Source organism: Talpa occidentalis, unplaced genomic scaffold, assembly GCF_014898055.3.
Source record: "Talpa occidentalis isolate TD23 unplaced genomic scaffold, MPIMG_talOcc4v2.1 talOcc4.7, whole genome shotgun sequence".
NCBI classification, from domain to species: domain Eukaryota; kingdom Metazoa; phylum Chordata; class Mammalia; order Eulipotyphla; family Talpidae; genus Talpa; species Talpa occidentalis.
In genome coordinates, this window is record NW_023605083.1 from 117,884,120 (window position 1) to 117,904,685 (window position 20,566).

The 20,566-nt window shown below is 45.6% G+C and overlaps 2 protein-coding genes and 4 non-coding genes across 6 annotated transcripts; 1 reads left to right on the plus strand and 5 right to left on the minus strand.

Annotated features, from left to right (window-relative positions):
• Positions 1-34: 34 nt before the first annotated feature.
• On the minus strand, positions 35-106 carry TRNAC-GCA (transfer RNA cysteine (anticodon GCA)). The gene has a single exon. It is a non-coding gene; the product is annotated as a tRNA-Cys (tRNA).
• Positions 107-791: 685 nt separating this feature from the next.
• CUNH17orf98 (chromosome unknown C17orf98 homolog) lies at positions 792-3,599 on the minus strand. The gene is made up of 3 exons (XM_037492599.1): positions 3,137-3,599; positions 1,831-1,930; positions 792-1,006 (listed from the first exon to the last, which is right to left on the minus strand). Exons 1-3 carry the CDS (start codon positions 3,341-3,343, stop codon positions 849-851), a joined length of 465 nt encoding a protein of 154 aa, XP_037348496.1. The 5' UTR covers positions 3,344-3,599; the 3' UTR covers positions 792-848.
• A 2,900-nt stretch (positions 3,600-6,499) lies between these two features.
• Positions 6,500-11,995, minus strand: RPL23 (ribosomal protein L23). Its single transcript, XM_037493955.2, has 5 exons — positions 11,902-11,995; positions 11,235-11,318; positions 10,801-10,929; positions 6,924-7,037; positions 6,500-6,796 (listed from the first exon to the last, which is right to left on the minus strand). Exons 1-5 carry the CDS (start codon positions 11,912-11,914, stop codon positions 6,714-6,716), a joined length of 423 nt encoding a protein of 140 aa, XP_037349852.1. The 5' UTR covers positions 11,915-11,995; the 3' UTR covers positions 6,500-6,713.
• On the minus strand, positions 11,066-11,202 carry LOC119233166 (small nucleolar RNA SNORA21). Its single transcript, XR_005122317.1, has one exon. It is a non-coding gene; the product is annotated as a small nucleolar RNA SNORA21 (small nucleolar RNA).
• A 2,988-nt stretch (positions 11,996-14,983) lies between the features above and the next one.
• TRNAC-GCA (transfer RNA cysteine (anticodon GCA)) lies at positions 14,984-15,055 on the minus strand. Its single transcript has one exon. It is a non-coding gene; the product is annotated as a tRNA-Cys (tRNA).
• Positions 15,056-17,646: 2,591 nt separating this feature from the next.
• TRNAC-GCA (transfer RNA cysteine (anticodon GCA)) lies at positions 17,647-17,718 on the plus strand. Its single transcript has one exon. It is a non-coding gene; the product is annotated as a tRNA-Cys (tRNA).
• Positions 17,719-20,566: the final 2,848 nt, after the last annotated feature.

The following is a 20,566-nucleotide window of genomic DNA, read 5'->3' on the forward strand; positions in this document are numbered from 1 at the left end:
CTTCCATTAACAATGGTGAAAAATGAGGACAGGAAGGGGGCACCCGGATTTGAACCGGGGACCTCTTGATCTGCAGTCAAATGCTCTACCCCTGAGCTATACCCCCACAACCTATTAGACTGTTCTTCCTTGTCCACTTATGGTGACTCAATACAATCAAGTTCCACCCACACCAGAACTCTGGCAAGCTTCATGTTCTAAAGCCCCACCTACTTTTGTATCCATCATCTGCTTTGGCTTTTCTCCTGACCTGGAATAAACTGGGTGGGAGCATTTGAAAAATGACATCCTGGAAACTTGTTGAAAAGGAAACTGATACAGCATTAATAATGTGCCCACAGAGTATCAGCATCCTTGAGCTAAAAAGCACTCCTAGATATCACCTTGTTCATCTCCCACTTCTTGAACTGAGTGTGAGATGTAGGAAGATGTCAGTTCTTTTGGATGGGAAGACTATTAGGAAAATCAGAAAATAATTCCACGATGAATGCCAATCCCTGGGTTCACTGCCTGCTTCCTTCTTGATGGAAACAGTAGCCACTTCTGACCTGGGGCCCGGCGTTGAGAGCCAGGTAGTGTGGTTCCCTTCCTTACCACACCTGCAGGGGAGAACTGAGACCTCACCTTTCAACTGGGCACTGATTGGCCAGGGCACTGTCTGACTAGCCCTTTCTCCTCTCACCTCCTCCAGTGTTGAGAAACTAGCTTGCCCCCTCCCCCAACCTCAGGAAGAAACAAATACTTGGATACACAAATAAAAATCTTTTTTTTTAATAGAATAACTTTGTGAGTTCATTTAAACATGTCTTATGAATTCAGGTTGAGGGGTGTGAAAGGAAGATATGCTGCTAGAAGAGAGGGAACTGGGTAACCTCTCCAAAGACAGATGGGCGCAGGCGGAGAGCTGGGGTATTCCGGCGATAGCCAAACCGACCGTTGAACCCCTTGACAGCTTTCAGATCAGCATTGTACTGGTCATGCCCGCTCACCTGATGGACGGAATGCCCTTGGGTGTGGAGAGAGAGGCCTGAGCCTGCATTCAAACCCCTTGCTTCCCCACTCGCATAGGGCCGGTATAGAATGCCAAGTCAGTTATAGTCACTATGCTGCCCCATGTCCCCACTGAACTTGCAATCCTCACTTGTCTTGAGCCGCTAGACTGAGAAGCTGGGAGTTAGTGAGGTCAGGAGACAGATGACTTCCTAAAAACCAAACCTCAAACCAGGAATAGCATGCAGGAGGAGCATGAATGGTCTATTCTGGAACAAGGAGGATCAGAAACTTCTAGGTTTGGCTGAACTTGCCTAGTCCCCAGGGGAACCGAGAAATTTTCACCCTTGCCTCTGACCTGGAGAAAATGGGTGAGCTCAATTTATTCAAATGATGACAAGGGTCATGTGGCTAGAGAATGGTCAAAGGGTGATGGAGTTGGGTGGAAGGGAGGGTTCAATTCTTCAACCCTTCCTTTCCTGTTGCTACTAAATCGGGCCTGGGAAATGAGCCAGACACAGCCTTCCCTGGGAGCAGTGAGAGGAACAACTAAGAGTGGACTTTCTTTCAATCTCAACTCAGCCCTGTTAGCAAATCACTTTAACTCTCCAAACCTCAGCTTCCCCAGCTATACCACGGGGCCAGCACCTGCTATACAGTATCTAAACATGGCAGCACTGTGACATTATCTGTTTCTGCAAGAGAAGCAAGATACGGTTCCTGGACTTCCACCCCCACAACCCAGCTTGGCCATAGCCCAGTGTTTTTCTCTGAACTCCGAGAGCACGCCAGCTTCCTAGGTGGGTCCAGAGTGAGGCTGGAAAGCCAGGTGGCACTTGCCTGCCCCTGCCCAGTTTCTCCTGTTGAGGTATCTCTGGCCTTGTCCGAAGATGTGGAAATAATCCACTATCCAGCCGTCCCTTCCTGTACCGCAGTGATCCTGGGTGAGGGAGAAAATACAGAACATTGTGAACCTTCTTTCTGGGTGTGGAGAGTGCAAATTCCCGAGGCTTGTGGTGGGGAGAAGAAGTCATAGCCAGGGGCAACTGGACAGTAAATATAAATTTGACCTATTGCTTTCAGGGAGAGGCAGCTTCGTTTGGTAGTTTAGAACTCAGCCTCAGGACAGACTGGTTCCAGATCCAGCTCTGCCACTAACAAGCTGCATGGGGCCTCCCCGGTGGCGCAGCGGTTGAGCGCTGGGTTGCGAAGCTGCCCGTGGCCTCTGCGGCGCCGGTTCGATCCCCGGCTGCTCCTCGGCCACTGGAGGAGGGTCCCACATGGCACGCAGACCTCTCCTGCCGCCCGCTGCTCCCCTCAGCAGTGTACTTCGGTCCTTCTGCCTGTTCTGCTCCCCGCTCTGGTGAATTCTCTCACCCTCCCGTGCTTCTGACTATACCCAGTGCATGTATAAACAAAACAAACAAACAAATAAATAAATAAATAAAACATGCCTCTATAAAAAAAAAAAAAAAAAAAAAAAAAAAAAACCAAGCTGCATGAATTCTTCCCATGACAGACTCCTTCCTCCCTCCCTCCCTCCCTCCTTTCTTTTTAAAGATTTATTTATTTATGCATAAAAGAACTGGGGTGCAGGCCAGAGGTGCTGGGGGTGAGAGGATTCACCAGAGACAGAGTGAAGAGCAGAACAGGCAGATCTACTGAAATACACCGCTGTGGGGCCTCCCTGGTGGTGCAGGGGTTAAAGACAGCACTATCATGGCAGCAGACCTCTCCTGCCTCTCCCGCTGCTCCCCTCAGCAGTGTGTTTCGGTCATTCCTCCTGTTCTGTTCCCCACTCTGTCTCTGGTGAGTCCTCTTACCCCTTCTATTCCCCCCCCCTCACCCCCGCACCTCTGTCCTACGTACCAGCTCTTCTACGCAAAAACAAAAAAACCCGGAGAAGCAGCAAATGCGCTTATTCACAAACTTAGGGGAGGAAAATGACTCTGTAAGCTCGCACTCAGCACCTGTCACCCTCTTCTTCCAACTCGGGGGTTTCATTAAGAAAACTGAGAAAGTGGGAGTGGAGGTGGAGGGCGGGGAGAGGGTCCTCCCTGCTGGCGAGGGAGCCGGAAAGAGATGCGGGATTTGGGAGCCAGGCGCCAGGAGGCGGAGACTGCAGGTCCTCCGCCGCCTCCCGTACCTGCTCAGTTTTCCGCAGCAGCGGCGGAACCACGTGGCTCCGGAAGTACCGGTGGGCGTGGTAGTCCTGCTGCGCGTTGTAGGGCGGAATCGCTGACCAGAGCTTAGGCCTCAGGTGCTCATAGTTGCGGGCCATGGTGCTCACGGCCACCCCATCCAAGATGAAGCCCTTCTCCAGCCGTGAGTGACAATCGCACAGGTACGCCATCCCAACCGCTGCTGCTTCTGAGGGCCTCCCGGGTGAGAATGGAGGGCCCCAGGCGGGGGCTCCCTGCGCATTATTACGTGGAATCTAGGCGCAAACCTTATTGTCCCCTTTGACCTGGGAGGTCCTTAGGTTGGCGGGGAAAATTGCTAGTACTGCCCTGAGGTGAGGTGACCAGGTGGAGAGTGATGATGAAAGGCCTAGGAGGTTGAAGGGGCTCCTGAAGGCGGGCAGTGTGCGTGCCCAGCTTCTGCTTTTAAGAAGCTAAATGGGGGAAAAAAAAAAAAAAGAAGCTAAATGGGTTCTCTATTCCTGGTATTATATACACTTCTTCAACTCAGTTCCGCTGAAGTTTCTCTGCACCCAGAATGGAACAGAGAATTCATAAAGCATCTACTTCCAACTCTCAATGTTACAGAACTGGTAGCTGAAACTCAGGAACACTCTAAAATCCCCACATCCATTTAGCAGCAGGGTCAGAACTAGCATCAAGTCTCCTGACTTTCACGTTTAAAGCACTTACTTCCTGACCCTTTTTTCATGAACTGCAGTAGTATTCTCTTGTATATATTTTTTTTTTGGAAAAAGAAATCAGTAAGTTGACGTATTTTTCAACTTCTGGCTAATTTTACGTATATACAGGGGACAGCAATGTGAACGTTTTTCTCTGGTTGGTGTGACTAAGGTGATTTCTATTTTCTTCTTTGTACCTTTTATTCCTCAAATTTGGCTTGAATAAATCCTTATGTAGAAGCTTCACTTACTCAAACTCTTCTGCTCCTCACACAACTCTTAAGATGCTATTATCTGGGCCTCTTAGGTGGCCCAAAGGGTTAGTTTGATCCCCAGTCAGGGAGCAACCCACAAGGCCCAGTGACCTCTCTTGCCCGCTGCACCCCTCAGCAGGGTGTTTCAGTCAACCTGTTCTGCTCCCCATTGTCTCTGGTGAATCCTCTCACCCCCCTGCACCTCTGGCCCTTACCCCCAGTTCTTGTATGCATAAATAAATCTTAAAAAAAAAATGCTATTATCCTCATTTTACAAATGAGATAGGTTCAGGGAGAGATTTGCTTTTATATTCACTATTAACACAATTACATAGACATGTTAATTAGAAAAAGATTACATTATTCCTACACATAAAAATCACTAGCCCTGACAATTCAATACTTCCTATATTTAATCTTTCTACACTGTAACTTCTGAAATTGCAGGAAATTACTCCATAGCTTGAGTCCACTTTATTCAATCTTTTGTTTTTTTAAATTTTTTTTATAGAGACATGTTTTATTTGTTTTTTTGTTTTTGTTTATACATACACTGGGTACAGTCAGAAGCGTGGGAGGGTGAGAGAATTCATCAGAGCCAGAGCAGGGAGCAGAGCAGGCAGAAGGACCGAAGTACACTGCTGAGGGGAGCAGCAGGCGGCAGGAGAGGTCTGCACGCCATGTGGGACCCTCCTCCGGCAACCCAGCGCTCAACTGCTGCGCCACCGGGGAGACCCCACTCTATTCAATCTTTTGCCTGGAAAGAACAGGGAAGATAGAAACGGTGCAGTTGCAGAAAAACCAAAGTGTCTCCCATCTTCTAGCCACACCATTTTAGGCCATGATGGGTAGTTGCCCTAACCAGGATAGCCAATTTCCCATTGTTTTCAAGTGTATTAACCTGCTCTCACTATACACAACTCTATTATAATCTTGAACACACAGGTTTCTCCCTGGCACTCGGACTTATAAAAGATCACACACACGGTAAAGACATCTTAAAAGGTGAGGCGGGGTATGCATTCTTTCTTGACCAAAGTCCTGTCCACCAGCTTCAGTGCTGAGGACCCCTGTACAAGTTGCTCTAACAAACTTTGTAGTGAATGTGCCTTTATTCTTGGGACTCAAATTATCTCCGTTTGGGGAAACATTCATTCTCATAGCAGCCGGACTTGAAGCAGGAAAATTGTTTTGTAATCAGAGAAAAAAAGGATTCATTTTAGGGGGCCTTCCTGGTAGCACAGGGGTTCGTCTCAGTGCTTTCAAGCCATTGCCAGCCACTGCTGCATGAGTTAGATCCCCGGGCAGGGAGCTAACCCACTTGGCTCAGCAGACCTTTTATCTCGCCTGCTGCTCCCCTCAGCAGTGTATTTCAATCTGCCTGTTTCGTTCCCCACTGTCTCTGGTGAATCCTCTCAATCCCTGCACCTCTGGCATACACCTCAGTTCTTGGATGCATAAATAAAAATCTTAAAAATTCATTTAAACTAATGGGCTAGGGGGGCCTCCCTGGTGGCGCAAAGGGTTAAGAACCGCACTATGAAGCAATCCGCAGCCTGAGTTCGATCCCCGGCCAGGGAGCAACCCACATGGCTCAGCAGACCTCTCCTAACTCGCCCGCTGTTCCCCTCAGCAGTATATTTCAGTCAGTCTGCCTGTTCAGTTCCCCACTGTGTCTCTGGTGAATCCTCTCACCCCCTGCATCTCTGGCCTGTACCCCAGTTCTTGTATGCATAAATAAATCTTTAAAAAAATAAAATAAAGGGCTAGGGACTTGATGTCACATTAAATTTTACTAGGTTGGATGGGTAGGGGAAGATAACAGGTCTGTACTGATTTATGAATTTATTACTCCCCAAATCAAGAATGGCTCAGCCTACACAGACCACTGGTTCTCAGTCTTGAATACACTTTGTTTTAGATTATGGCCTGGACACATTAAACTCCTCAGGTTGAGAACTGCTCTTTATATGGGTTCTATTTCATCCAGATCTTGGACAAAAAGATAATCAACTCACCAAGTGACTGTGCTGGAGTCGTACACACTCATCATCAGCCTTGCACTAGACCCAAATTACAGTATTTTCAAGGCCTTCCGGGTGGCACGAGGGGTTAAGTAAGTCTCAGCACTATCAAGCTACTGCCAGCCACCACATGAGTTCCATCTGAGCCAGGCAGATAACCCATAGGGTGAAGCAGACGGCTCCAGTCTTGCCTGCTACTCTCCTCGCCAAGTGTATTTCAGTGGATCTGCCTGTTCTGCTCCTGTCTCTGGTGAGTATTCTCACTGCCCCCCACCCCAGCACCTCTGGCCTACACCCCACTTCTTGTGTGCATAAACACATAAAAATAAAACAAAACAAAAAAAAAAACTACAGTATTTCAGATACTAGGTATATAAGCCTACTCCAGTTAATCCTATACACTTAGAGAAGTCCAAGGACTACCTTTTTCTCTAAGCATATGCCCACATGCACTGAGTTTTATGTTACAAAGGTGCAAGGTTAGCTGGTGTCAAAGAGTGACATGTAGAATGAGCAGGAAGGTAAACACTGGGGGCAATTAATTCTTTTAATGACTTCTTTTTTTACAAATAGGCCTAAGAATCATGCAATGCTGCCAGCATTGGATGCAATCCTAGGCCATAAGTCTGCACATTCTTTTGCAACTGGTCCAGTGATGGCAGAACCTGTATTTAAAATAAGAAAAAAAAAAAAAGAGGGAACAGTTAAGAGTATCCTTCTGCTAAAAGTCTTATACCCAAGATTTAAATTATTCAATTTCAAAGACCCAGGGAACCATGTGGATTTATTTACCTTTCATCTCGCCTTTGTTGTTTACTATTACCCCAGCATTATCTTCAAAATAAAGAAATACACCGTCTTTTCTCCGATAGGATTTTCGTTGTCGAATTACCACTGCTGGATGTACTAAGAGGGAAAGAGACAGCAACCATTAACCTGACAAGACCCAGGACAGGATTATAATCACCATTACCTTTTCATTTCCTAAAAGCAGGTCTAACTCTGTATTCTTCATGCTAAGAACATTTTATACTGTCCACCAAACAGGTGGGTGCTGTGCAGTTTCTAGAATTGTTTAGATCACAGACTGGGGATCAAACACTCCACAGAAAGAAAGAGGAGTAAGCACTGCTGAAATTAAATACATTTTACAAATATTAACTCATTCGAAACTTACCAAATGAAACCTGTAACTACTAATGTGCTTATACAAATACACACACCCCTTGAGTATGTCCAGAATCGTAGCTGTACACTCTACCTAATCTGAAATGCCCAACTGTAGGATGTTCTTTTAATAAAAGGAGAAAACAAAAAAATACCCTAAATATACACACATGCACAGAACAGAATCATTTTAATTGTTTATATTTATATGTAGGAATATCATCTATGAAGCAAAAGTGGATCATGGAATGTTACACAGGATGTTTACAAACTAAATTTTTTTTACTTAGAAGCCAGGAAAGATGAAAATATAAAATACTAACAATGAATATTCTCTTGGAGGCTTAAGGTAATTGAAACTGTACTTGCATTTATTGTATAATGAACTTTATCTTTTTGAGGAACCGTTTTCTAGGGTAACACGTAATTTAAAAAAAAAAAAAAAATCTACCCACATGAATAGGACACTTATCCAGACCTTAAAAACATCTACTATGGGGGCCTCCCCGGTGGCGCAGCGGTTGAGCGCTGGGTTGCGAAGCTGCCCGCGGCCTCTGCGGCGCCGGTTCAATCCCCAGCTGCTCCCCGGCCATGGGAGAAGGGTCCCACATGGCGCGCAGACCTCTCTTGCCGCCCGCTGCTCCCCTCAGCAGTGTACTTCGGTCCTTCTGCCTGTTCTGTTCCCTGCTCTGGCTCTGATGAATTCTCTCACCCTCCCGCGCTTCTGACTGTACCCAGTGCATGTATAAACAAACACAAACAAACAAATAAAATAATAAAGAAAGAAATAAAACATGCCTCTATAAAAAAAAAAAAACATCTACTATGGACTGGAATATTTGAAAGAACTTTCAAATCTTGACTGGTACTAAGCTTGGAGATGTTGAACCTTCTGGAGTTCAAGTTTTTCTGTTAAAACAGGGATAAAAATTTCATTTCTGGGCCTCCCCGGTGGCGCAGTGGTTGAGCGCTGAGCTGCGAAGCTGCCCACAGCCTCTGCAGCGGTGGTTTGATCCCCAGCCGCTGGCAAAGATCCCACATGGCGTGCAGATCTCTCCTGCCGCACCCACTGCTCCCCTCAGCAGTGTACTTCGTCAGTCTGTCTGTTCTGTTCCCCGCTCTGGTGAATTCTCTCATCCTCCCGCGCTTCTGACTGTACCCAGTGCTTGTATAAATAAATATTTTAAAAAATGTTTCATATCAGGGTCTCCCCTGGTGGCGCAAGCGGTTGAGCGCTGCGCTGTGAAGCTGCCCGCAGCCTCTCCTGCCTGTTTGATCCCAGCTGGTCGGCGAGGGTCCCACATGCCACGGCAGACCTCTCCTGTCTCGCCCACTGCTCCCCTCAGCAGTGTATTTTGTCAGTCTGCCTGCACTGTTCCCTGCTCTGTCTCTGGTGAGTTCTCTCATCCTCCTGCGTATCTGGCAGGTTCTTATATAAATAAATACATCTTTAAAAAAAAATTCCTCACTCAAAGTCAGACCCTGAAAATAAAGGATTTTTCTGATGGGGCTTCTGGCTATCCTTGAGATAAGTACCATCTAAGTAGGCAGTCTCTGATGAAGTTTTTAACAATGGGATACACACTCAATGACAAGTTAAATTTTCAGAAGAATTTCTGTGCATTGCACTTAAGTCTAAAGTGAAGGGATGTATTCGTTTAGCAGAAATAAGGAACAATGTTGATATAATAAAGTTGGAAAGTAACAACTTTTAAAAAACATGAAGCATTAATGAATTAAGTGTTCTCTGATCTGTCCCATGACTGAGAAGGAGCATGATCTGCTTCTGTCTCACCCATGGTGATGGTTGTTTGCTCTGCCCTTCCCTGACAGCTTCCTAGGCCACAGGACAGACCTAGCAAGAGTTCCAAGAGGAAAGATAGCACAGCTGCAGGTTCCAGCATAAACATCATGCTACTTATTCCTTGCCTACCAATTCCGCAAGTGGTTAAGGTATAAAAAGATTTCTGGGGCCTCCCCTGGTGGCTCAGCGGTTAAGCGCTGGGCTGCAAGGCTGCCTGCAGCCCCTGCAGTGCTGGTTTGATCCCCGGCCGTCGGCGAGGGTCCCACATGGCTCGACAGCCCTCTCCTGCCGCGCCCGCTGCTCCCCTCAGCACTGTATTTTGTCAGTCTACCTGTTCTGTTCCCTGCTCTAGTGAATTCTCTCACCCTCCCATGCTTCTGACTGTACCCAGTGCTTATATAAATAAATCTTTAAAAAAATTTCTGAAAAGGACAAATAAAACCTTAAAAAGAAATACAGGCATATAAGGAGTAACTAAGATACTTGGCCATGACCCATCACATCTGCATTGTATATCAAGAGATGGCTAGGACTTTGCAGGAAGAACAAGACATCCCAGGGCAGGTAAAATAAACAGGCAGAAAAGTTTATGACCTGAAAAATTAAACCACAGGAATATCTCCTGCCTGTCTGTGACTGTGGAGGTGCCTCCTCTTCTTCTCCTTTTCCTAATAAACCTGTCCTCTTAAAATGTAAAAAATTAAGTCAGACTGGGCATCACAAGTGTTCTGAAGGCTTCCCCTTTTTAATTCATACCCCTTAGCCAACAAAACTACAATGAACAGCTGTTTTATATTCTATCAGATTTTGAAGTAATCATGCCAAACTTTTGAAAAACACGGCTCAATTACAAAGAGAATACCATCTATTAATCTGTATGGGAAAAGTGCTAGACAGCAGGCCAGATACTCTATATTTAGCTTATGACCTGAATCTCACAACTACATCGAGAAGTTATGGACCATTCTTCTCTTTCCAATTAGTAGTTCCAGAAAAGAGAAACTGGTCTGTGATGATGTTAAAAGTTATGATTTCACCTGGTTGAGCTCAAAACACACACACACCCCATATTTACTAAATACCACCATGAGCATTCCTTTTAAGGAATTTAAGTAGGAGATAACCACAAACAACACACACACAAATTACCACCTTGGTTAAGGGTTATGGGAAACAGAGGTGTAAACAACGAAGTAGAAGATGGCTGGATTAGAGTCTAGGATCTGAGGTACAAAGTAAGTAGCATAATTTGAGTGAAAATTAAGAATGAAAAGGTGCAGAGACTAGGGAAGGAACCATGAAGACTAAATTCCAGAAAGACAGGGCTTTTGTTTTCATAGGTGTAGGTATATGTGATGTTCTTTATCTGCTGGACTGAGCTGGGAAGTGGCAGGATTAGGACAGCCTCCACCAGAAGCTAAAGAACTTAAACAGGGAATGGACAAGATTTACATTTTCAAACACTGGTCCTGGCTGTGGTAGGGCAAATACATTAGGGAGTAAGGGAGAAAAAAAAAAAAAAAAAAACAGTTAAGACCACGGCCATTAAGAGAGCAGGAGCTTTAACTGCAGATGCTTCTCACACTGCCTCTCAATAGAAACTAAGCCTGAAGAGGCCTTGAGAACAGTAAAACTATTCCATTTTCCAACACAGGGAGATAGACATTAACTGCTGAGGAGGATTTGGTCTCCACTCACCCTTCTTTCTGAGCTCTGGTTTGCCTTTCTTAACTGTGGCCATCACCATGTCGCCCACACCAGCAGCAGGGAGTCTGTTCAGCCGTCCCTTTATCCCTTTCACAGAGATGATGTAGAGATTCTTGGCGCCTTTAAATAGATGTGAATAAGACAGCTCATTTTTGAGGGCCTATTAGGCAAGTGGCCACAGGTGCAACATGCAACTCCACACTTTCAAAGCCTCTCCTTCCATTCATACTCCCAAGCAGTGAGTCCAAGGTGGACACCGTGTTACACCACCGATTGAAGCAAGACAACACAAGATGCTGCTACTTCACCCAAAAGCGGTGTTTTTTACTCTGCCCTTTCTTGACGGCTCAGTGGGTCATTAGTAAAAGGCCTACTGAGTGCTTTTAAAAGGGGGGGTGTGGGCGGGGTGCAGTCCAAGGCCTCACCTGTGTTGTCAGCACAGTTGATCACGGCTCCCACCGGAAGACCCAACGAAATGCGGAATTTCGCACCAGAGGACCCACCACGTCCTGCAGGTTAAGAAGGTAAGTTAAACAGCAGCGGTCACTGTCCAGTCTTGGTTCGGCGTTCCAGAAAATCTCAAATTCATCAGCACGTTTTGGGAGATTACTACCTACAGATCCTCCAAAACTCCACATATTCCCTCCCCACACCACGGGTCACTCAGTTTTTACTGCAAATACTCGATCCCTCACTCCCATCACCCTTCCACTGAGATTAAGGAACCTGGACGACTCGCTCCAACTTTCACAACACGTAGCTCTTCCTGCAGGGCGGGGGACCACACAGGTCGCCCACTCCGGCGTCTAAGTCAGTTCAACTTCAACCCCATTACTGCAGCCGTCGGCACGGAGCGACCACGCGTAGTTAGGCCTAGAATCGGGTCCGGATACTGCCAGCTCGGCGCTCCAAGGGTTCCCCCTCCCCCTGCCACTTCAGACGCCCTTTCGCCGTTCTCGAGGTGCCGCGGGTCTTCCTCTCCCGCCCAGAGGAGAAGAAAGAACCCCAGTTCCCCAAGGCCGCCGCGCCCGGCGAGGCCAGGAGCCACCACGCGACAGATGGTGAAGGATTCCACCACAGCCAAAACCTTACCTCGCTTCGACATCTTGAACGCCGGAAAGGGACAGAAAGGAAGTAGACACAAAGCACGCTGGGATACGAACGCTGACGCCCCGCCCTCTTCGTCACGTGATCAGGGGCTAGCACAGCCCGCCACTTCCCCATGGCGCAGCTTTTACGTAATCAATTGAGGACATCAGCTGGGAGTCTTGCTGCAAAGTTAGCGATGGCGGGGTTGGGGGCTTGGGAAGCGAACGAGTTTCAGAGGCTTCTTTATGAATTGGGGGCACAAAAAAGTGGTTAATTTACCCAGTGTCGTCTTTTGAGGACTCAGTATGTACCAGGGTCTTCTCCGGACAAGATATTCAGAAATATGTGCGGCGTTTAACAGGAATTTGCCAGGGCTTGGGGGTCCGAAGGAGGGCGGGCTCTGAACATTTCATTGGAATGTGATACGTGACATCGAGCGCTACAGGTCACGCCGCCCATGCTGTGCTGTAACCATACCCAGCTTGTTTTATTACGAACCTCTTTCACAGCTTCAACATGTCCCATATTTCTGACTGCTTTCCGTTAGTTGATAACATTCATTCATATATTTGAGAGCCTACTGTGTGCCAGATCCTGTTCTGGACATACATTAGACTCCCTCAGGGGACAAATGAAGAATGACATTGCCATCAATCAAGATGGGGAAAGCTATGAGAGAAACTGATTTGATGGGGAATATAGGGTTTCAATTTTGTACATATTGAGTTATATGTCTATTAGACAACCCAATGAGATTCAGTTAACAAGTCAGACTTTAACCTGGAATTTGGGAGTTGTTACCATGTGATATATTTAAACCTTATGATAATGGATAAGATGACCAAAGAAATTAGGGTAGATAAAGAAGACTAGGGACTGAACTCTGGGGCACTTCACTGTTAGAAGCCCGTGGCCTCCTGGTGGCGCAAAGGGCTAAGACCCAACCTATGAAGCTGTCTGCAGCCACTGCAGCACAAGTTGAATCCCCCGGCCAGGGAGAAATCCACATGGCGCAGCAGACCTCTCCTGACTCACCCACTGCTCCGCTCAGCAGTGTATTTCAGTCATTCGTCCTGTTCTTTCACCCCCCATATCTCTAGCCTGTACCCCAGCTCTTGTATGCGTAAATAAATAAATCATTAAAAAAAAGAAGCCGGTAACTATATATTTACAAATCTCTCTTTTCACTCTTTTAAAATGCCTTCACTTGATCTGGCCAGCTTCTGCAGCTACCAATTTTTCTTTTTCACTTCTTAAACAAATTCTGCATTTCTGAACATATATTTTCCTTGCCAGATTAGTCTGTCTTGATAAATGAAACTGCCATCCATCCGAGACATTTTCAGTTCCCTTTCAGTTGACCTTTACATATCTCTCAAATTTATCCACTGAAATACACAGATGAGGGGAGCAGTGGGCAAGACAGGAGAGGTCTGCTCTGTCAGGTGGGCTAGCTTCCTGACTGGGGACCTAACTTGTGCTGCAGTGGCTGAAGTTTGCTACATAGTGCTAAGATTTGACCCTTTGCACCACCAGGGAGGCCCCAGTCTGGTCTGGCGCCGGTCATAGGACTGGTTCCCAGTACTCCTCCAGATGTGTCCTTGGGCTGGAAAATTAACTCAGAGTTGACAGGAGATAAACAATATGTGATGTAGATTTCTACTATAATATGACAGCGTCCTACCAGATCCCCACCCCTCCCTAGCACCTATCAAGAGGAGTGGCTTTTTAAATCTGGCACAGAAAAATTTTCACAAATTAAAATTTCTTAGCAAGTCACTACAAACAAATTACACACAAACACACAGAATCTTCACAAAGCCCAAGCCAGTTTTTCAACAGCAAATTGACATATGAAACAAACACACCAGAGAAACCAAAAATCACATTTGCGCTTATGGTAGCCAGTGCCATAGGGAAGCCCAATTTCCCCATGGGGCTGACTAACCACGGATGGCTCTGTCCTAAATCTTCGTGGTCGCCAAATCTGTTATAGGGCAGGGAGAGGGGCAGCCCAAACCCCGCAAACCTGCCTATTCTAAATGGGTTCTGCCATCCGCCGCATCAACACAAAACATAGGAGACTTTAATGGGAAGGAACTTTAATAAAACTAGGAAACAATACAGGAAAGGCAAAGAGTCTAGTTTCTAAATGAAGCACCCAAAGTTACCCGTCCCCTCGTGGGTAAAAGTCCATCCATATGGGATCGGCCCAGAACAAGGCCCCAAAGCCTGCTACAAGTCTAAAGCATCTTCCAGTGGGGACCCACAGCAAAGGGTCACAAACAACCGGACAAGCCCGGAAGGAAAAGAGCAAAATCAACATCAAGATAAAAGCTGCCATGGTCACCTCCCCACGGGTCTCACCCACATCTGTGTCACCCAGTCCACGACCAAAAGACAAGCGCAGTTTCTTCACGTGTCTCTAGGCTCCATGCGCCTCCTCCAGGTCTCCTTCTGGTTCCATCCTGCTTCCTTCCTTCCTCAGTCTCTTCTGCAGCTTCTCCTCTTCCTGCTCAGCTCCACCCTTCCTTGGGTGGGGCAGGGAACCTGGAACTTCCCCCTTTCCTGGGGACCACCCTGTTACAGCTTTACTTTACATCATTTTAGAAATCCCCTTTAACACCTCAATTAATAAGAGTTGAAATTTCATGTTTTCACTTTTAATTTGTTAAGATATCACACATCATGTAGCCTCTTCTGGAGAGCTCACCTGTATACAGATGAAAGAACAGGAGAGAAACAGCATGTAGCCTCTTCTGGAAAGCTCACCTGTATACAGATGAAAGAACAGGAGTGAAACAGTTAATTAATGTAGTCATTTAAATAAGTAGCTTTTTTTTCTACCAGGAAGGATCACACCTAATCATCCCTTCTCCCCAGATCACACTTTACTAATCACAGGTCACCTGGATTGAGGCAGACAACACATTGTTATATAATCCCCTTACATATTGGCAGGAGAACGTGAAATCTCTGAAACCATAGTTTTTTTTTTGCTCTATTTTGAGAAAACACCGAGGATGCTTGCCTCAGTAAATACTAACTCTATTTATGGACCGTGAGGCTTAAAAGTGAAACTCCTAGGGGGCACCCGGATTTGAACCGGGGACCTCTTGATCTGCAGTCAAATGCTCTACCCCTGAGCTATACCCCCTCTGCTGGTGGAAGGAAGATTACAACTTAATGGTAGTGAATGTAGTGTTTTCTGACCCGCCACCCATCTCGGGAATAATAATAAAAATAGTCTTGTATTTATAATTAACTGCTTCAGGTTTTCTGTTTCAAGAGAAGTTTTCAAAGGCAGTCGGGATTTAAGCGTTGGGAGAGGAAGAAGTCTCTTCAGACCCAGGTTTGAAAGTCCTGTGGGTGGGTATGTTGGGATTCCTCTCCTCCATTAACGACTGCCTTTTCTACCTCAGGCATCTTCAAGTCTAATTTCCATCCTTTCAGCCTATTACTTGAACTGCATTGAATCCCCAGTCCAGTGCTTTGCACACTAGAGGAAATAATTCCTTTGTCCTTCCTACCAGATGTGGCCTCATTGTCTCGGTTCTCTCCAGCATCGTAAGTCACTTTCTCTCCCCTGGCTCCTTCAAACATCATCATTATTTCCTAGACTGGAAAATCCTTCCATTAGCTGTGATAGCATGTCCATTTCTCTTTCATACTACCACTCCCCCGCCCCGCCCCACTACACAGTTTTATTGTTAATTGACATGCATCATTGTAAAAATGTAAGGTGTACACCATGTTCTAGATGCCAATATTTAAGAGTCTGAGACTTCTTTCTCTCATTATCACTACTCAGCTCCACAATTCAGCTACTCTCTGCATCTGATTTCTCCACTGTGAGTTATTTTTCCCTATGCACAAATATCTTGTTTCTCCAATTTAGCCTGTTCTGTTCTTTGAGGGGAAGGATCATGTCGCATTCCTTTTCCTATCCTATAAGCCTTAGATTTTACTTGCCCTCTTAACCACAATCCTACTTAAACTCAACTATCGGATCACACCATGCCTGCAGCCAAGCAGTTGAATGTTGTTAGAGAAAGTTCACAAGTTTGTGTCACTCCACTAACCTGAAACACTTTGTTTAGTGTTCCAAATCACTGCCTGATGAGATCACTTTCTCACTCTCCAAAGTGATTGTCTCACCCATGTCCTCTGTCTCAAACTCTCTACAGATCATCTCTCTTCCTTATTCTCTTAGCTGAAAACCTTGGCTTTTCCTTTTCGCAGAAAATAAGAATCAGATGCAGATGTGGTGGTTAGAGACAAATGATCAACTGCGATGGGAAGCCTGATTTATACCATTTGCCAATTCTGTGATACAAATACCCCCATCTGCCCATTTCAGGCTACCAAAGTCAACTGACTTAAAATTCCTGAAAATTTAACCATGGATTCTCACTAGCCACTAAGAGCCAAATCCAGCACACTTCAGGAAACTACACCTCCTTCATCAACTACCATCTAAACACCGACTCCTGAAATTATATCTCCAAAATTATATCTCCCTGAACTCCCGAATTAACTGGATTTCCAACTGTGTACTGAACATCTCCTCTCAGATGTCTATTGGACACCTGAAGTTGAACATATTGTCCCCATACTATCAGGGATTGAACTCATGCTGCAGTGGCTGCAAATAGCTGCATAGGTTGCGTCTTAACTCCTTGAGCCACCAGGGAGGCCCCCATGGCTGGCTTTTTATCCATTTAGAATAAAATCCAAACTCCTTCACTTGACCTACAAAGTATCCATAGTATTAGCTGAATTGAAATGCTCTCCCCTTATCCGCCTTCCTCCAGCCACTCTGGCCCTCCTACCTGTGCTGAAGCCATTTATACTACAGAGAGTGCCTGCTTTCCACCCTGACCAAATGACTCTCTGTTTCACGTAATCCCGGCCTTAATTCTTTTTTTTTTTTAAAGATTCATTTATTTATTTATAGAAGCACTGGGAACAATCAGAAGCGTGGGAGGGTGAGAGAATTCACCAGAGCAAGAGCAGGGTGCAGAGCAGGCAGACTGACAAAGTACACTGCTGAGGGGAGCAGTGGGCACGGCAGGAGAGGTCTGCGCACCATGTGGGACCCTCGCCGGCAGCTGGGGATCCGGCCTTAATTCTAAAATAACTGCACAGTAAGGCCTTCCATGGTCATCCAACCTGAAATAGTCCCCAGTACTTCCCTGACTCACCATTTTATTTTTTACTTTAATCATTTTATCAGTACAGGGCATTTCCTTGTTAATTCATTTGCACACTTTATTTCTAGACTGTCCCCACTAGATTTTTAAACATGAGAGTGAGAACCTTTGTATCTTACCGAAAATGCGTTTTACACCTATAGTGGGACACGTCATCACCGTGCCACAAAAAGAGTGAGGATAGCCAGGGAACGCTGCTCACTGGGGATGACATTTTAGCTGGTATTTGTATTCTTTTTAGAGAATCAGGGGAAAGATTTTCTATCCTAGTGTTGTAAGAGGTTGTTCTCTTAACTTCTTAAAGAGATGGATGGGGTGGTAGACACAGAACTAATTGAGTCTAGAAAGGGCAAATTGTAAGTTTACATGTTTTCAAATACTCTGTTTTCATTTGGTCCTTTAATTTTGTGTTTTCTCATCAACAAATTCAGAATCATCTAAGAAATGTAAGAGGGAAAAGGGAATTTTGAACAAATTTCCATATGATAAATTGAATATTGATGTAAAGGAAATCTGGCAGATGCTTGCCAGTAGAGGGGGTATAGCTCAGTGGTAGAGCATTTGACTGCAGATCAAGAGGTCCCCGGTTCAAATCCGGGTGCCCCCTTCCTTAGCTGTAAGTTTTTCACAGATATTGAGGTTTAACCCAAAATCACCCCTATTGCTGACTGGTCTCTTTCTTCCTCATTTTCCACCAGCAAACATTCTCCATGTCTTAGAAACACCAAGACCTCAGAGATATGCAATGGAGAAATCTAACATATACCTCAACCCAGCAGCAAGAAGCCCTCCTGTGCTTTTTATTTTAAACTCAACAATGCATTTTATTATATATCTTAGACTTACATATTTCACATATGATTTTAAAACTTCAATTAGCAGTTCAATACAAAAAAAAAAAAAAACACATAGAAGCGGCCCTCAGGCACAGAATTTAGGAGGAGATTCCAACAAACTTTTCCCTTAGCATATTGGAATTTTTCCTTCCCACCAACCTGCCTTTTTGATTGAATTTCATTATAACAATACCTCTAGCAGGGCCTCCCTGGTGGTGCAAGGGGTTAAGCACCACGCTGTGAAGCAATCTGCAGCCTCTGCAGCACAAGTTCAATCCCAGCCGGTCAGGGCGCAACAGACCTCTCCTGTCTCGCCTGCTGCTCCCCTCAGCAATGTATTTCAGTCAGTCTGCCTCTTTTGTTCCCCACTCTGTCTCTGGTGAATCTTCTCACGCCCCGCATCTCTGGCCTGTACCCCAGCTCTTGTATGCATAAATAAATCTTTAAAAAAATAATACCTTTAGTAGGTATGATATTACTATTTGGAAAAGAGATCTAAAATAAATTTATAACCTGTTTTTTTTTTTTTTGGAAGTCTTTAAGACCTAAATGATGACTTTTCTCCTAATAGAATGCCAAGAACATCCAGTAAAAAAAAATATTGTCCATAAACTATCTGGAGCGTCAGCCTAAGAGCCACTGCCCATGATCATTTAAAGTCTTTAGGCCTCACAGGATGGGGTTATGCAGGATGGATTTCTTCTCAGTGACCCTGTAAGTACTTTCCTCAATCCAGTGGCTTGTCCATCTTCACTGCAACTTGGTCCCATACCCTTACCAAGTGGTCAACAAAAACCATCCACTCTTTCTTTCTAAAATCTCTAGTAACTCCATAAGTTTAGTAACAAAACTAAGGCATCAACTTTCTGGGGTACCAGAACTGTAATACTCCTGGGCCATTCTTCCCTGGCTACCCGAGCCTCTGCTTTACCCATAATATAAACCATTCACTTTCCACCAGGTGCCTCTACAACCATGAACCACTCTGGTTAGTGGGGTGGGCAGGCACTATAAGTAAAAAGAAACCCCACGTTACTGTAAGTGCATCCAAGTTAATGTTGAAGCAGAACAGGTTGTGGCATGTGATGGGCGGCAGCATGGCCATCCCCAGCACCCCCTTCCTAGTGACCCCTCCTGTACTCTTGTAGCTAGAAAGAAGGCACCAAACCATTAACTGCAGTTCCTCTTTGGGTGAAAATGGTGTGTCAAGGGCAGGGCAGTATGATTTTGCCTAGTTTGTGCTTGACCAGAAGACTAGAAGAACGAATTCACGTTCAGAATCCACATTTAGGGCCTCCTCGATGGCGCAGCAGGTGGAGTGCCGTGCTGTGAAGCTGCCCACAGCCTCTGCAGTGCTGGTTCCATCCCGTCTGGCCAGTGAGAATTCCACATGGCGCAGCAGACCTCTCCTGTTGCGCCCACTGCTCCCCTCAGCAGTGTATTTCTGTAGTCAGCCTGTTCTGCTCCCTGCTCTGTCTCTGGTGAATCCTCTCACCCTTCTGTACCTCTGGCCCGTACCCCAGCTCTTGTATAAAAATAAACAAATCTTAAAAAAAATCCACATTTATATGGTTTCTCAATGTTTAACAGGACATAGCACAGGTAAAAGCTAGAAGGTAAAAAGTGGACAGCTTCTTCTTTGGGCTGAGAACTTATAGTTGCTAAATTTGAGGCCTGCTGCCAGAAAAGGAGTAAAAAGCTGGCCATACCTTGGGTCTGGGCTTTCCATGGGACCGCAGGCCTGCTCAGCCTCCAAGGCCAGCCTAAAGACAGTAATGGGAACCATGGAGAAAAATGCGCTCCAGTATTCCCCTGGGGCTCCCAGGATGACACAATGAGATTCCGGGTTTAAAATATCACAGCTGCCCCCTGACCCAGGGAGCTTGCCTCACTCTTTCTTCTTTATTTTTCCTTTTTTTGGGCAAAACTTAGTTGAGGGTGACACCCTTACTCCCTTTACACTTACGTTTTTCTTCTGCTTGAGAGAGATACTGTCAGTTACACAATCAGCACACATGGGTCCTCACCTGTAGGCTATGAAACTCCGAGGCCTTGTATGATTCTGAGTACGATTCTTTGCTCAACAGTATCATCAAGGTACTGGTTGAAAATGCATATTCTCTGGGTCCCACCAGAAACCTACAGAATCAGAAACTGGTGCTTTTTTTTTTTTTTTTTAAAGATTTATTCATCTATGCATACAACAGCTGGGGTGCAGGCCAGAGGCGTGGGGGTTGAGAGGATTCACCAGAGACAGAGTCGGGAACAGAACAGGCAGACTGAATGAAATACACTGCTGAGGGGAGCAGCGGGCGAGACAGGAGAGGTCTGCTGCGCCATGTGGGTTGCTCCCTGCCCGGTTGGGGATCGAACTTGTGCTGCAGAGGCTGCAGATTGCTTTACGGTGCTGTGCTTAACCCCTTGCACCACCAGGGAGGCCCCCCCACAACTGGTGCCGTTTTAACAAGCCATCCTGGTAATTCTGAAACATACTCAAGTTTGGGAACCACAACATTAGTTTTCATCCGTTTGCATCAGGAGGTAACTTTATTTTTGTGAATGAAAATGAGCTTATGGATGTACACTGGTCATTTTAACATTCTTGAAGCTTCCACTCTA